The sequence below is a fragment of the Rhinopithecus bieti genome, unplaced genomic scaffold, assembly GCF_001698545.2.
Source record: "Rhinopithecus bieti isolate Rb0 unplaced genomic scaffold, ASM169854v2 scaffold_8783, whole genome shotgun sequence".
Lineage (NCBI taxonomy): Eukaryota > Metazoa > Chordata > Mammalia > Primates > Cercopithecidae > Rhinopithecus > Rhinopithecus bieti.
The window spans coordinates 2,715,324-2,730,374 of record NW_016806197.1 but is presented as its reverse complement, the minus strand read 5'-3'; the positions used below and the strand labels follow the sequence as shown (position 1 = coordinate 2,730,374).

Genomic DNA, 15,051 nt, shown 5'->3' with positions numbered 1-15,051 from the left:
AAGCTGTTTCTACAATTTATATTTGAAAGTGTCCTGAAGTCTAAATTATATCAACTATTTTTTTTTTTTTTTTTGAGACCAAGTCTCACTCTGTCACCCAGGCTGGAGTACAGTGGTGCGATCTCAGTTCACTGCAACCTCTGCCTCCCAGGTTTAAGTGATTGTCCTGCCTCAGCCTCCCAAGTAGCTGGGATTACAGGTGCCCGCCACCATGCCTGGCTAATTTTTGTGTTTTCAGTAGAGACGGGGTTTCACTATGTTGGCCAGGCTGGTCTCGAACTGCTGACCTCAGGTGATCCGCCTGCCTTGGCCTCCCAAAGTGCTGGGATTACAGGCGTAAGCTACCACGCCCAGCCTCAACTAGTTTACTAAAAATTACTTCAAGGTTGTTTTAGAGTAAAAAAAAAAAAACAAAAAAAGTTTATTATAATTTCTGTTATCCTTAAAATGTTTATACCAATCTATACAAACCCTTGCCTAACTTCAGAAACAAAGATGCTTAAATACATAGTGGATGGAATAAGAAGCTACTATAGTTGTGACCCTAAAGATGAACGTACTTTTATATGTTGGTAATAGATACTAGTATAAAGTTAATATTTAGGACAACACTAGACACCTAATAAACATGTTATACAAACATTTATTACTAACCTAACATAGGCCTTCTATATTTACTTTTTAAAATCAAAATCCCACTTTCTAAGGTTATATTTTTAAACAAGAGCTGAAACTGTGCACAGATTGAGAGCAACTAAAAAACAGTGAATCACTGAGTCACTGACATCCAACCTGTTAGTCGTGTTTGAAAGTCTTTGATGGTTCCTCACCACTCAAGTACCAAGTCCCCTGCCCAACATGTTAGAGCTTTTCTCCTACTAACCTTGTCCTACTGTCAACTTCTCACACTTCTCTCTGCCTGAAAAGCCCAGACTTCCTCCCCTATACCTTGGCCTAGTCTACCTACCTACCCATGAATCCCTACTTGTGGAAATACCTAAGTCTAGTGCACACCACCCTTCTCATCGATAAAACCCTAGGACCCTTCCAGTTCAATACCATACTACTCATATATTAGTGTATACATATACAATTAATAAGATCACACCTTAACTATGTAAATACATGAATATCAGACAAACTATAATCAGTTTGTCTGATTTACTGAACTATGATTTACCTTAAATGACGAACTCAATTTCTCTTTTTAGGACTCTTGAAACAGAAAGTGTGGTGTGGAAGAAAAAATAAGAGCTCCTATAAACGTCTAAGTTTGAATCCAGATTCTTTCTAACTGCTACTTTGAGCAAGTCACTGACTTAGTCTCAGCTTCCTCATTTGCATATTGGGATATTATTACTGCACTTCAAAGATTTGTTAGATTTGTCATGTTGAAAAGTTTATTGGCTTACGCATGTAACTTTCTAGGAGGCTTTGAGCTATTTGAGGGAAAAGGAATACATTTGTATTCACCTTTCTATAACCAAGCCTCGGGCACACAGCAAACACTAGATAAACGGGAAATCAACTTGTTTGGCATTTACTTTTCTCTATGCATTTTGTCAGTTTGTTTTTCTTTTCCAAATGGATTATAAGCTCCTCAAGGGCAAAGATCATATATAATAATTATCCTGTATCACCCACAACACCTAAATAGTTGGAGATCTGAAACAGGTACTAAAAGTTTGATTGACTTCAACATCAGGCCAAAGTAAACAGTGACAGGGATGATTAAAACAGTGTCCAACTCTCAGTGGACTTTGATATTATTTATGTCTAAGAGATACATGGTTTAGGGAATGGGTGTTGGATTACGCAATCTTCTTCTCAAGACACAAATGCTTCTTTCTAAGAATTAGCGAGACAAATTTAAAGAAGAAATCTAACAGAGTTGCTATGGTCAGCAGACAGCAACTCTAAAAATCTCTGTCATTTACTGTATTACCTGAAGCCAACAAATAATTTTTAAAGCTGCTTTTGGGCAAATATGAAAAGAAATGCAGTCTATTCTACATTTTTCTCTAAATGGCTGTATAGCAGGGAAGGTAATGTTACAAGTTTACTGCCAACTATTTCCGTGACAAATATAATTCACATGGATTACACAGTTGAGGGGTCTGTGAAAAGATGGTTTTGGGCCGGGCCGGGTGGCTCACGCCTGTAATCCCAGCACTGTGGGAGGCCGAGGCAGGTGGATCATGAGGTCAGGAGATCGAGACCATCCTAACATGATGAAACCCCGTCTCTACTAAAAATACAAAAAATTAGCCAGGCGTGGTGGCGGGCACCTGTAGTCCCAGCTACTCGGGAGGCTGAGGCAGGAGAACGGCATGAACCCGGGAGGCAGAGCGTGCAGTGAGCCAAGGCTGTGCCACTGCACTCCAGCCCGGGCAACAGAGCGAGACTCCATCTCAAGAAAAAAAAAAGAAAAAGAAAAGAAATTATGATTTCATATTTTTCTACTCACTCATTCAGGTCAAAAATATTGGGCCAGGCACGGTGGCTCACACCTGTAATCCAAGCACTTTGGGAGGCCAAGGTGGGTGGATGACCCGAGGTCAGGATTTTGAGACCAGTCTGGTCAACATAGTAAAACCCCATCTCTACTAAAAATACGAGAACTAGCCAGGTGTGGTGGCGGGCAGCTGTAGTCCCAGCTATTCGGGAGGCTGAGGTAGGAGAGTTGCTTGAACCCGGGAGGCGGAGCTTGCAGTGAGCCGAGACTGCGCCACTATACTCCAGCCTGGGCGACAAAGCGAGATTCCATCTCAAAAAAAAAAAAGTTATTATTGGACGCTGGCTATGTAGTAAGTACCATGTACTGTGCTAGGTGCTGGGGATACAATGATAAGGCAATGACTACCTCTGTCCTCGGGAGCTTACAGTCCAGCCTGCACAGCCCACATCAGTAGCCATGAGCCATGTCGTAACACGTGGCTTCCGAGCACTTGAAATGTGGGTGGTCCAAACTGAGCTGTGCTTTACATGGAAAATACTCACTGGATTTCAAAGACTTAGTACCCAAAAATGAATGTAAAATTATTAGTTTTATATTGATTATATGTTGAAATGGTATTTTAATATACTGAGTTAAATAAAATATTAAAATTAATGTTACCTGTGTTTTACTTTTTTAAATGTGGATACTGGAGGAATTTTAATTTTGTAGTTCACCTATTTCTGACACAGTGCTGATCCAGCCCAACTGTTGGCTTCTGTTAATAATTTCACGATCTCTGCAAATCACATTTTTGGGTAAAGCGTGTCTAATCAATATTTGATAAATATTAAACATCTTGTCAAGGAATCTCATAGCTGAGAGTAAAAAGGCAACTCCTCTTTCTCTCTCGCCAGTAACTACAGATTTCTTTCTCATATTTATAGCCCAAGAGTGACTAACATATTAAAAAGTCATTTCATTTTGGATAAACCATGGGAATTTGTCTGGGTTAATGCCACGGAGACTAAGCATTAATTTTTATTAGGCGAAATATAGCATAGGCTCCTCAACCTTGACAAAACTGAAATTGTGTTTCAGGGTCTAAAGTAGCTCTCTAAATCCTCCCCCAAATTCTCCATGTGCAAATCCCATTTTCCTAAAAATTACTTGCTGCTAATAAAATCTACCATAGAATTTGGTTTACCTGATTCAGGAACTCCCAGTGGAAAACGTAAAAGCAAAAAATTAAAACAGAACCTGTATTCACAGGTAAACATTTAATATCCAGAAGGGAACATGAAGCTAAAGGGTTATGTCCCTGTGAAGTCTGACCCATCCTCTCTTCCATGTCACAAGGAGTTGCTCTTTACCCCAGGGAGAAAGCAGGAACTTATAGTAACCAGGGAAACGGGTTTTAGTTTCTAGTCCAAAGGCAGAAAGAAGCTAGCTGTCTGAGATAATGCGACAGAAGGGTGTTTCCAAGGTTTTCACTATTACAAATAATATTGTAACAAAGCTTCCTCTACATATATTTGTATGCAAATGTATGAGAATTACTGGAAGTAGAATTTCTAGGTCAAAGGAATACGCATTTAAAATTTTTATAGAAAAAATAAAAAATACAAAACAAAAAAATTTGTATAGATATAATACTGTTATAGGGCCACACTGCTCTCCAAATAGAACGGACCAATTTCTATTCCCAGCAATGTTATGCGAGTGCCTACTTCTTCATACTCTTTAACCTTCTCAAATTTGTGCCAATCTGATGGGTACAAACTGGTGTCAGGTTAATTTGCATTTCCCTTATTGTACTAGTTCACATGTTTATTGGCCCATTTGTATTTCTTCTTTTTGGAACTCCCCGATCACCTCCTTTGCCTACTTTTTAGATCTATTAGATTGTCTTCTCACCATTGTGGAAGTTTTTTTTCTTTTTCTTTTGAGACAGGGTCTTACTCTGTCACTCAGGCTGAGTGAGACCCTGTAGTGGCATAATCACAGCACACTACAGCTTCAACCTCTCTTCCTCAAGTGATCCTTCCACCTCAGCATCTAAAGTAGCTGGGACTACACGCATGAGCCACTATTAAAAAGTAGCTAACAACTAGCTACTTTTTAAATTTTTTTTGTAGAGATTAGGTGTCATTATGTTGCCCAGGCTGGTCTTGAACATCTAATCTAAGCTCAAATGATCCTCCTGCCCCAGCCGTCCAAAGTGCTGGGATCACAGGCATAAGCCACCTTGCCCGACTCCAAATACTTTATTTATATTTATTTCTTCCAGCTTGCTCCTTGTCTTTTGTTTATGGCATCTATTAACATACAGAAGTTTTGAGTCTCTCTATCTTGTCTTTTTCAGCTCCCTTGTTCTATATTTCATTCACCTCTGCATCATTATAAAATGAGTAAGATATTCTCATTTATTCTGAATAATTTCAGGTTTTGATTTTTTATATTCAGAATTTGAATACATCAGAATTAATATTTTTGTGTGTTGTATAAGGTAGGGCTCTAATTTTTCCTCCCAAAATAAACAGGCTACTGTTCCCAAAGGACTTAAAGAAGCCCACCCCTCCTATACTTATTTGAAATGCCATCTTTATCATATTCTAAATCGATAGGTTCTAGAGTAGAATTAGGAAAATCCCAATATTCAGGTCTAATCCCCTTGGACACAAAATTTCTTGCCTTTAACAATATATGAATGGAAATATATATAAACAATATGTAAATATATAAAAGAACATCACAGAAGCTTAAATGCAAAAGCTTGTAAATAAAGTAGTACATAACATTTATTGCTTAATAAGTCTATTACTTACAAGATGTAGCCACCTCCAGATGTGCTAATGAACATTTGTGGTGACGCCATTTAAAAAAAAACAAAAAAACTTATTGTTAAAAGTATTCATTAGTTATAAATATCAAACAGCCTAAATGATAAATCAATGTAACTGGTTACTTCTTTCCAAATATAAAGGCCACAATTACCTCTACCACAAAAGACAGGTCTTCTGTTGGACCTAGAAGTCTCAAGGAAAGCCAAGGAAGTCTGATCCAGTTAGCTCTCCCATATCCCCCAAACGGCAGGTAGAACTTTTTACTACTCCCAGAGCCCAAGTTGCTCAGACCAAAGTAATCCATTCACACCAACCCACAATATTACTTGTTGGTTATATAAGCATCTCCTACCAAGATTCGCCTGTCTTGGCCTCCCAAAGTGCTGGGATTACAGGTGTGAGTCACCATGCCTGGCCCTCATTACCACATTGTTTTAATTATTATAGCTTTGAACTATCTTTCAATATTTAGAACAAATTCCCTTTTGTATTACTTTTCCCAAAACGTCCAGCTATTTTTCTCCATTTACTTTTGCAATTAATTTTAGAATGAGTTTGTTAAGTCTATAAAAAGTCCCATGGACAGACAGCATCTTATCCAGGTGATCAAAATTAACATCACCAGTAATGGGACAAATCAATCAACATCATGTGCAATGAGATGACCACAATATTATTTCAGTGGTAGTCCTGCCAAAGATACATAAGCTGAATGTAACTATGAGAAAATGGGGAGAAACCCAAAGGGACATTTTACAATGTACCTAGTCTGCAACTGTTCAAAAATATCAGTGTCCAAAAAAAAAAAGGCTGAGAAACTGTTCAACACTGAAGGAGGCTAAAGACACATGACAACAGAATGCAACACACAATCTTGGATTTTTTACTGCTATAAAAGAACATTATGGCCGGGCGTGGTGGCTCAAGCCTGTAATCCCAGCACTTTGGGAGGCCAAGACGGCCCGGAATCACGAGGTCAGGAGATCGAGACGCATCGCTGGCTAAATGGTGAAACCCCCGTCCTCAGCTAAAAAATACAAAAAACTAGCGGAGCGAGTGGGCGGGCACCTGTAGTCCCCGCAGCTACTCGGGGGGAGGCTGAGGCAGAGAAATGGCGTAAACTCGGGAGGGCGGAGCTTTGCAGTGAGCCTGAGATCCCGGCCCCCACTGCAGCTCGCAGCCGGCGCCGACAGCGAGACTCTGTCTCAAAAAAAAAAAAAAAAAAAAAAAAGAACATTTATTTGGCCCAGCACGGTGGCTCATGCCTGTAGTCCCAGCACTTTGGGAGGCGGAGGCAGGCAGGTTGCCTGAGGGCAGGAGTTCAAGACCAGCCTGACTAACATGGTGAAACCCTATCTCTACTAAAAATACAAAAATTAGCTGGGAGTGGTGGTGGGTGCCTGTGATCCCAGCTACTCGGGAGGCTGAGGCATGAGAATTACTTGAAACCGAGAGGTGGAAGTTGCAGTGAGCCGGGATTGTACCATTGCACTCCACCCTGGGTGACAGAGTGAGACTCCATCTCAAAACAAACAAACAAACCAAAAGAACAATATTAGGATAGTGGCAAAATAATAATGGCAAAATCTGAAATAAGGTCTGTAACTTATATACTAGTATTAATTTTACCCATTATTTATGGGGTTAATAATCAGTGTTGACGCCTAATTTTCATACAGGTTCTGCAGTTATGGAAGAGAATGTCTGTTTTTCAGGTGCAAACACTTTGCTACACAGACATAAAGAGATACGGCAAAATAGTGAAACCCTATCTCTACTGACCCCGCTAAAATAAAATTAGCCTGGCATGGTGGTGCATTCCTGTAGTCCCAGCTACATGGGTGGCTGAGGTGGACTGGAGGATCGCTTGAGTGCAGTAAGCTATGATTGCACCCCTGCACTTCAGCCGGGGTGATAGAACAAAACTTCACCTCTAAAAAAAAAAAAAGAGACATCTGCTGGGCTCGGTGGCTCACATCTGTAATTCCAGCACTGTGGGAGGCCAAGGCAGGTAGATCACTTGAGGTTAGGAGTTCGAGATCAGCCTGGTCAACATGGTGAAACTCTGACCCTACTAAAAAAATATAGGGTGTGGTGGCGCACACCTGCAGTCTCAACTACTCGGGGAGGCTGAGGCAGAACAATCACCTGGACCTGGGAGGCGGAGGCTGCAATGAGTTGAGATTGTGCTGTTGCACTTCAGCCTGGGTGACAGGGCGAGACCCTGTCTCAAAAAAAAAAAAAAAAGAGAGAGGAAGACATCATGTCTGCAATTTTCAAATGGTTGAAACAGAAAAATATGCATATACGTATTGTGTACAAACGGGGGAAGGGAGAGAGGAGAGGGAGCAGGATAAAGTAAAAGACAAAATAACATTTGGGGAATCTGGGCAGATACAGGATAAAATTTTTTCCTTTTTTTCTTTTTTTCTTTTTTTTGAGATGGGGTCTTGCTCTGTCGCCCAGGCTGGAGTGCCATGGCGCAATTTCAGCTCACTGCAACCTCCACCTCTGGAGCTCAAGCAATCCTTCCACCTCAGCATCCTGATGAGTAGCTGGGACCACAGGCGCGCACCACCACGTCCAGCTATTTTTTTTGTATTTTTGGTAGAGATGGCATTTCGCCTCGTTGCCCAGGCTGGTCTTGAGGCTGGTAACTCCTGAGCTTAACCAATCCACCTGCCTCGGCCTCCAAAAGTGCTGGGATTACAGGCGTGAGCCGCCGTGCCCGGCCAGGATACGGGAGAATTTCCACCATTTTTGCAATTTTTCTGTTAAACCGGAAGTTCTACGGGATTTAAAATTGAATTTTTAAAAAGTCCCTTGAGGATTTTATCTGGGATAACCCATTAAGGAACATAATCCCTAGCCATTTATTCTTGTCTTTTTTGATGTCCGTGAGTATAGTTTCTTTCTTTTTTTTTTGAGATGAGTCTCACTCTGTCGCCCAGGCTGGTGTACAGTGGCGCGATCTCCGCTCACTGCAACTTCCGCCTCCGGGTTCAGGCGATTCTCTCACCTCAGCCTCTAGCGTAGCTGGGACTGCAGGCGCACGCGAATTCAACCAGCTATTTTCTTTTCGGGGAGGGGTTGTTGTTCTGTTTTGGAGACGGAGTCTTGCTCTGTCCCCCGGCTGGGGTGCAGTGGTGTGATCTCACCTCACTGCAACCTCCGCCTCTCGGGTTCCAGCCATTCTCCAGTCTCAGCCTCCAGAGTACCTGGGACTACAGGCAGGGGCCACTGCATCTGGCTTTTTTTTTTTTTTTTTTTTTGAGACGGAGTCTCACTCTTGTCGCCCAGGCTGGAGTGTAGTGGCGCTATCTTGGCTCACTGCAACCTCCGCCTCCTGGGTTCAAGCAATTTTCCTGCCTCAGCCTCCCGAGTAGCTGGGATTACAGGCGTACGCCACGATGCCCAGCTAATTTTTGTATTTTTAGTAGAGGCTGGGTTTCGTCATGCTGGCCAGGCTGATCTTGAACTCTTGACCCCAGGTGATCCGCCCACCTCAGCCTCCCAAAGCGCTGGGATTACAGGCATGAACTATGGCACCTGGTCGCCCAAGCTAGTTTTTGTATTTCATCAATAGTTTCATTGTTTTCTTGTTTTTTTATTTCTAAGTACTTCATAAATTTCCATACAATTGTAACTAAATACCTCTTTTATTTTCTAATTGGTTGCTGTTAATATATAAGAAGGTGGTTTTTACAAGTTTTTGTCTAGTCAATTTTCTGAACTCTAGTATTAGTTACCATGAAATATCTTGAATTTAATAGGTAGACAATCAGATAATCTGTTATTAATGCCAACTTTAACTCTTCCTTTCCAATATGTGTACTTTTTTCTTTTTTCTCCTGGTTTTCTACTGTATTGGCTGAAAACTCCAGAACAAAGTTGAATAGTGGAGATGACAGTTGACATCTTTGTCTTGTTTTTTTACTTTAATGAGGATACTGGTAAGGTTTTGCCATTATATATTATGTTTGCTATTCGTTTCTTACCAATAAATGATAAATCATATATGATATTTACTACTTGTTTTCTATAGTATTCTGTCATAAATATTTTATCCCTGGATGCATAAGAATGTTTTCCCTTACCAGGAATGGATGTGGGGTTTGTTTGTTTATTTTTGAGACAGGGTCTTCCTCTGTTGCCCAGGCTGGAATGTAGTGGTGCAATCACTGCTCACTGTAGCCTTGACCTCCCAGGTTCAAGCAATCCTCTCATCTCAGCCTCCCAAGTAGCTGAGACCACAGGTGTGTGCCACCATACCCAGCTAATTTTTCAGTTTTTTTTTTTAGAGACAGAGTGTTGCCCAGGCTGGTCTCCAACTCTTGGGCTCAAGAGATCCTCCTGCCTCAGCCTCCCAAAGGGCTGGGATTACAGGCATGAGCCACTGTGCACCCAACACAAAGTTTGTATTCAAATGTAACATACAGAAAAGCATATATGTCATAAGGGTACTGGATGCATTTTAACAAAATGAGCACATTAAATATCAAATTTTATTAAATGCTTTATTTAATACAGCAAAGTCACACTTTTTCTTTAAGCCTATTAAAGTAGTAAAATAAATACATTCCACAGATAAGGTCCATTTGATCTTGATTTCTTCTTATTTAGATTTGTCCCTGCAATCTTATGTATTTTTTATTTACCACTCTTTCTTGATTTTCCCACTTTTCTGATTTTATTGAAATAAGCTTTCTTTTTTCCCCTACAAAGATCTGTATCTTATTACCCCTAATACTTTCTGGAAAACAAACTTTTATTTTTTTAACACTCTTCAGAAAGAACCACATCTGGAAAGACTGGCCTGTTAATGGTGGTTGAGTGAAGATGTGAGGCAGGATCTTTGCTTTTTAAATTTAACTCCTTTTATTGTTAAATATGGCATGCATTAGAATTTACATAAATATAAATGTACAAATTATTATTATTAATTAATTAATTTTTTTGAGATGGAGTTTCACTGTTGCGCAGGCTGGAGTGCAATGGTGTGATCTTGGCTTACCGCCTTAATCTCCTGGGTTCAAGCGATTTTCCTGCCTCAACTTCCCGAGTAGCTGAGATTACAGGCTTGCGCCACCAGGCCCAGCTAATTTTGTATTTCTAGTAGAGGCAGGGTTTCACCATGTTGGTCAGGCTAGTATCAGACTTCCAACCTCAGGTGATCCGGCCTCCCAAAGTGCTGGGATTACAGGCGTGAGCCATCGCACCCGGCCTTAAATGTACAAATCATTAAAAAGAGAACACGTAACCACCATCCAGCTCAAGAAACAGAATACTGCATAAAGAGCTTAACAAATTATTAAAATAGGTCAAATAACCATCATCCAGGTCAAGAAACAGAATACTGCCAGCACCCAGAAACCCTCTGCCTGCCCATCTTGATCACACCCTCCAACCTCCCTTCACTTCTAGAGTATCCTGCTTCCTGATTTTAGGGCAATCATAAAATCTGTTGTCTTTTATAGCTTTATTATACCTAGGTATGCATCTCTAAACAATACTGTTTATTTTGGCCTGGTTTTAAAGTGTATTTGAATAGAACAGTATGTAGAATAATTCAGTGTATTTTCTTTCCTGGCTCTTTTATTCACAATTAAGTTTTTGAGATTCATCCCTGTTCTAGGGGAGCAGAGGTGGTCTGTTCATTTCCCTTGCCAAATATTATTTATTTGTATGAATATATATCACAATGTATTTATCCAGTCTAAGTTGTGTGAAGAGGCATTTTGGGTTGTTTCAAATTTGTGGTTAATGTTGCTCCGAACATTTTTGCACACGCTGCAAGTTCACAGGGGCTCGCATTTCTGTTGGCTATAAATCTAAACATGGAATTTCTGAATCTTAATGTATGTAAATCTTCACCTTCATTTGGTAAAGCCAAAATGGTTTTCAAAATGGCTGTACCAATTTACATATCCAAGGGCAGCATGTGAGAATTCCTGTTGCTCCACATCCTTGCCAATATTTGGTATCGCCATTGTCAGTCTTTTTAATTTAGCAATTCCTGTGAGTTTGTAGAGCTCTCGTGGTTTTAATATTCATTTCTCTCATTACAATGAGGGTGAGCACCTTTTCACGTTTATTGGCCATTTGAATTTTTCTTTTGGGAAATGCCTGCTGATATGGTTTGGATCTGTGTCCCCACCCAAATCTCATGTACAATTGTAATCCCCAGTGTTGGAGATGGGGCATGGTGGGAGGTGACTGGATCATGGGGGCGAAGTTCTCGTGAATGGTTTAGCACCATACCTCCTTGGTACTGTATAGTGACTGAGTTCTCACAAGATCTGGTTGTTTAAAAGTGTGTAGCACCTCCCCCCACCGCCTCTTGGTCCTGCTCCTGCTATGTAAGACACCTGCTCCCACTTTGCCTCTTGCCATGAGTAAAAGCTTTCTGAGGCCTCTCCAGAAGCAGATGCTACCATGCTTCCTATACAGCCTGCAGAACCGTGAGTCAATTAAACCTCTTCTTTATAAAAGTACTCAGTCTCAGGTATTTATTTATACCAGTGCAAGAACAGATTAAGAACACCTGCTCAAGCATCTAACACATTCTCATTGAACTGTCTTTTTTGAACTTGATTTGTAGAAATGTTATATATGCTTACAATAAGGATCTTTGCACCCTATGTATTTCTGTATTATTTGAATTTTTCTTTTAGTAGATAATATTACACCTGTAAATTTTAAAACAAAAAATTCTAGGACCTTTAGCACTACTCTCAATTTGTTTAATTTTAGTTACAGAATGTTATATAGTTAACCCTTGAACAATATGAATTTGAACTGCACAAGTCTATTTATATGCAAATTTTCCTCTGCCTCTGCCACCCCTGAGACGGCAAGCCCAAGTCCTCCTTTTCGTCTTCCTCCTCAGCTTTCTCGATGTAAAAACAATAAGGATGAAGACCTTTATGATGATCCACTTCCACTTAATGAATGGTAAGTGTATTTTATTTTTCTTATAACGTCTTTTATTTGAGATGCAGTCTTGCTCTGTTGCCCAGGCTGGAGTGCAGTGGTGTGATCTTGGTTCACTACAACCTCCGCCTCCTGGGTTTAAGCGATTCTCCTGCCTCAGCCTCTTGAGTAGCTGGGATTACAGATGCCCACCACCATGCCCGGCTAATTTTTGTATTTTTAGTAGAGACGGGGTTTCACCATGTTGGCCAGGCTGGTCTTGAACTCCTGACCTCGTGATCCGCCTGCCTCAGCCTCCCAAAGTGCTGGGATTACAGGCGTGAGCTACCACTCCCAGGCTGGATTTTTCATTTTACCAGAGTGTATCTTCAAGTAATTTGGGGTATGTCACAAAATGGGGGTATGTCACAAACTTTCAGATATCTTATTTTGACTCCCCCCCTTAAACATTAGTGAGGCTGGGTACAGAATTCTTTCTTGAGAATAATTTCCCCTCAGAACACTGAAGGCATTTATCTTCTAGCAAACCATGCTGCAGGTGAGAAATCCATGCCAGTCTGATTTTCAGTTTTGAGTCTACATAACTTGTTTTCCACCTCTGAAATAGTAAGTACTTTAGTAACGTATAGGGAGGTACTTTTTGTTGGTTTGTTTTTGCATTTTTTCCTGTTTGGTCCTTGGCATGCCCTTTATACGTGAAAACTCAGATTTTTTTTTTTTTTTTTTTTTTTTTTTTTTTTTTTTTTTTTTTTTTTTGAGTCTTGCACTGTCACCCAGGCTGGAGTGCAATGACGTGATTGTGGCTCACTGCAACCTCTGCCTCCCGGGTTCAAGCAATTCTCTGCCTCAGCCTCCCAAGTAGCTGGGATTACAGGCACCTACCATGCCTGGCTAATTTTTTTCTATTTTTTAATAGAGACGGGGGTTTCACCATCTTGGCCAGGCTGGTCTTGAACTCCAGACCTCGTGATCCACCCGCCTCGGCCTCCCAAAGTGCTAGGATTACAGGTGTGAGCCACTGGCCGGGCCAAAACTCAGATTTCTAAATTTTCTCCATTCTATTGTCTGATCTTTCCTTCTGTAACTCCTGTGAAATGGGTACTTGATCACTCAGATCTATCCTTAAAGGATGAATTTTCCTCATGTACTTTCTATCTGTAGGTCTTCTTTATAGTCTGCAAATTTCCTCTATTTTATTTTTATGAAAAGTAACTGGTCTTAAGTGTATTGTTTAACCCTCCAACTGAATTTTAATGTCAGCAATCAATTCAATATAAAACTAATTCATTAATCATTACTTTTTATCCATGGAAACGTTTTTTGTTTTGTTTTGAGAGAGTCTCGCTCTGTTGCCCAGGCTGGAGTGCAATGGCACAATCTCATCTCCCTGCAACCACTGCCTCCCAGGTTCAAGTGATTCTCATGCCTCAGCCTCCCGAAATAGCTGGGATTATAGGTGTGTGCCACAGGTGTGTGCCACCATGACCAGCTAATTTTCGTATTTTTAGTAGAGATGGGGCTTCACCATGTTGGTCAGGCTGGTCTTGAACTCCTGGCCTCAAGTGATTCACCTACCTTGGCCGCCCAAAGTGCTGGGATTACAGGTGTAAGCCACCACGCCCAGCCAGGAAGCTGGTTTTTTAAATTTATGAATCTAATTCACTCTTGGCTCTGTAACGATACATCCTGTGATTAGAACTTCCTCAAGTTCCACTCTACTTCTTCATTATCTCTGTTTCTACCACAGGCAGCTGTTTTATTTGTTTATTTTAGTCTCTTCTAGTCTAGTTTCCCTCAAATGTAGATGAGCCTTTATCACCTACTCATATTATAAATGAAGGACTACATTGTTTAGTTATTATAAGAAACATGTGTTTCCTCAACAGTTGTATTAATCTGCCTCCAAAACCCAAACGGAGGGATGGAAGGTCTGAGTGTGGGTCTCTGCAGGTAAATGGCACACTGACAAACAGGTTTCCCTTTACAAGTGGAGAAAAGAAAGCAGTTTGACCTTATTAATGCCAAAATTGGCAGGCTGTATTTTGACGGTATTGTCCTTTAATGCATATGGATCCTTGACAGAGCTGTTTTTCTTGTTCTCTCATTCTACTCTTCTCATCCATCTACTACAGAAGTCCATTCGCTAAGGCTCTGCTTCATGCACTCTTCCTCCAGTATTTTTTTTTTTTTTTTTTTTGAGACGGAGTCTTGCTCTGTCGCCCAGGCTGGAGTGCAGTGGCGCGATCTTGGCTCACTGCAAGCTCCGCCTCCCGGGTTCACGCCATTCTCCTGCCTCAGCCTCCTGAGTAGCTGGGACCACAGGCACCTGCCACCATGCCCAGCTAATTTTTTGTATTTTAGTAGAGATGGGTTTTCACCATGTTAGCTAGGATGGTCTCGATCTCCTGACCTCGTGATCCGCCCACCTCAGCTTCCCAAAATGCTGGAATTACAGGCGTGAGCCACCACGCCCCGCCTTCTTCCTCCAGTCTTAATCCAGTGCCTGCCCAATCCTCCCCAAGGCAAATCTACTTTCCTTGAACTGTTCTCATGGCCTTATCCTGGAACTAATGCCACTGCTAGGGCGCTTTATATGAAGGGAGAGAAGGAGTAGGGGAAGTAACTGTTTTGAAGGCAATTTTTTCATTACCTGCCCTGATATTCCACTTTCCCCTCAAACTGCTCCATGTTCCTATACTTGCTGCCTCTATGCTTAGAGTTTAAGAAAAGAGCCCATGGCCGGGCGCGGTGGCTCAAGCCTGTAATCCCAGCACTTTGGGAGGCCGAGACGGGCGGATCACGAGGTCAGGAGATCGAGACCATCCTGGCTAACAC

General features: G+C 41.2%; 1 protein-coding gene across 4 annotated transcripts in view; it reads right to left on the bottom strand.

Moving 5' to 3' along the window:
* The window catches only part of KLHDC10 (kelch domain containing 10), a 74,943-nt gene that overhangs the window by 20,231 nt on the left and 39,661 nt on the right, over window positions 1–15,051 (bottom strand). For 2 of the 4 annotated variants that reach the window (XM_017875053.1, XM_017875055.1), the window contains one exon: window positions 5,266–5,289. The exons of the other annotated variants lie outside the window; for them this stretch is intronic. In XM_017875053.1, the coding sequence (XP_017730542.1) occupies window positions 5,266–5,289 (24 nt within the window). The remainder of the gene's footprint in view (window positions 1–5,265; window positions 5,290–15,051) is intronic. 4 annotated transcript variants of the gene reach the window in all.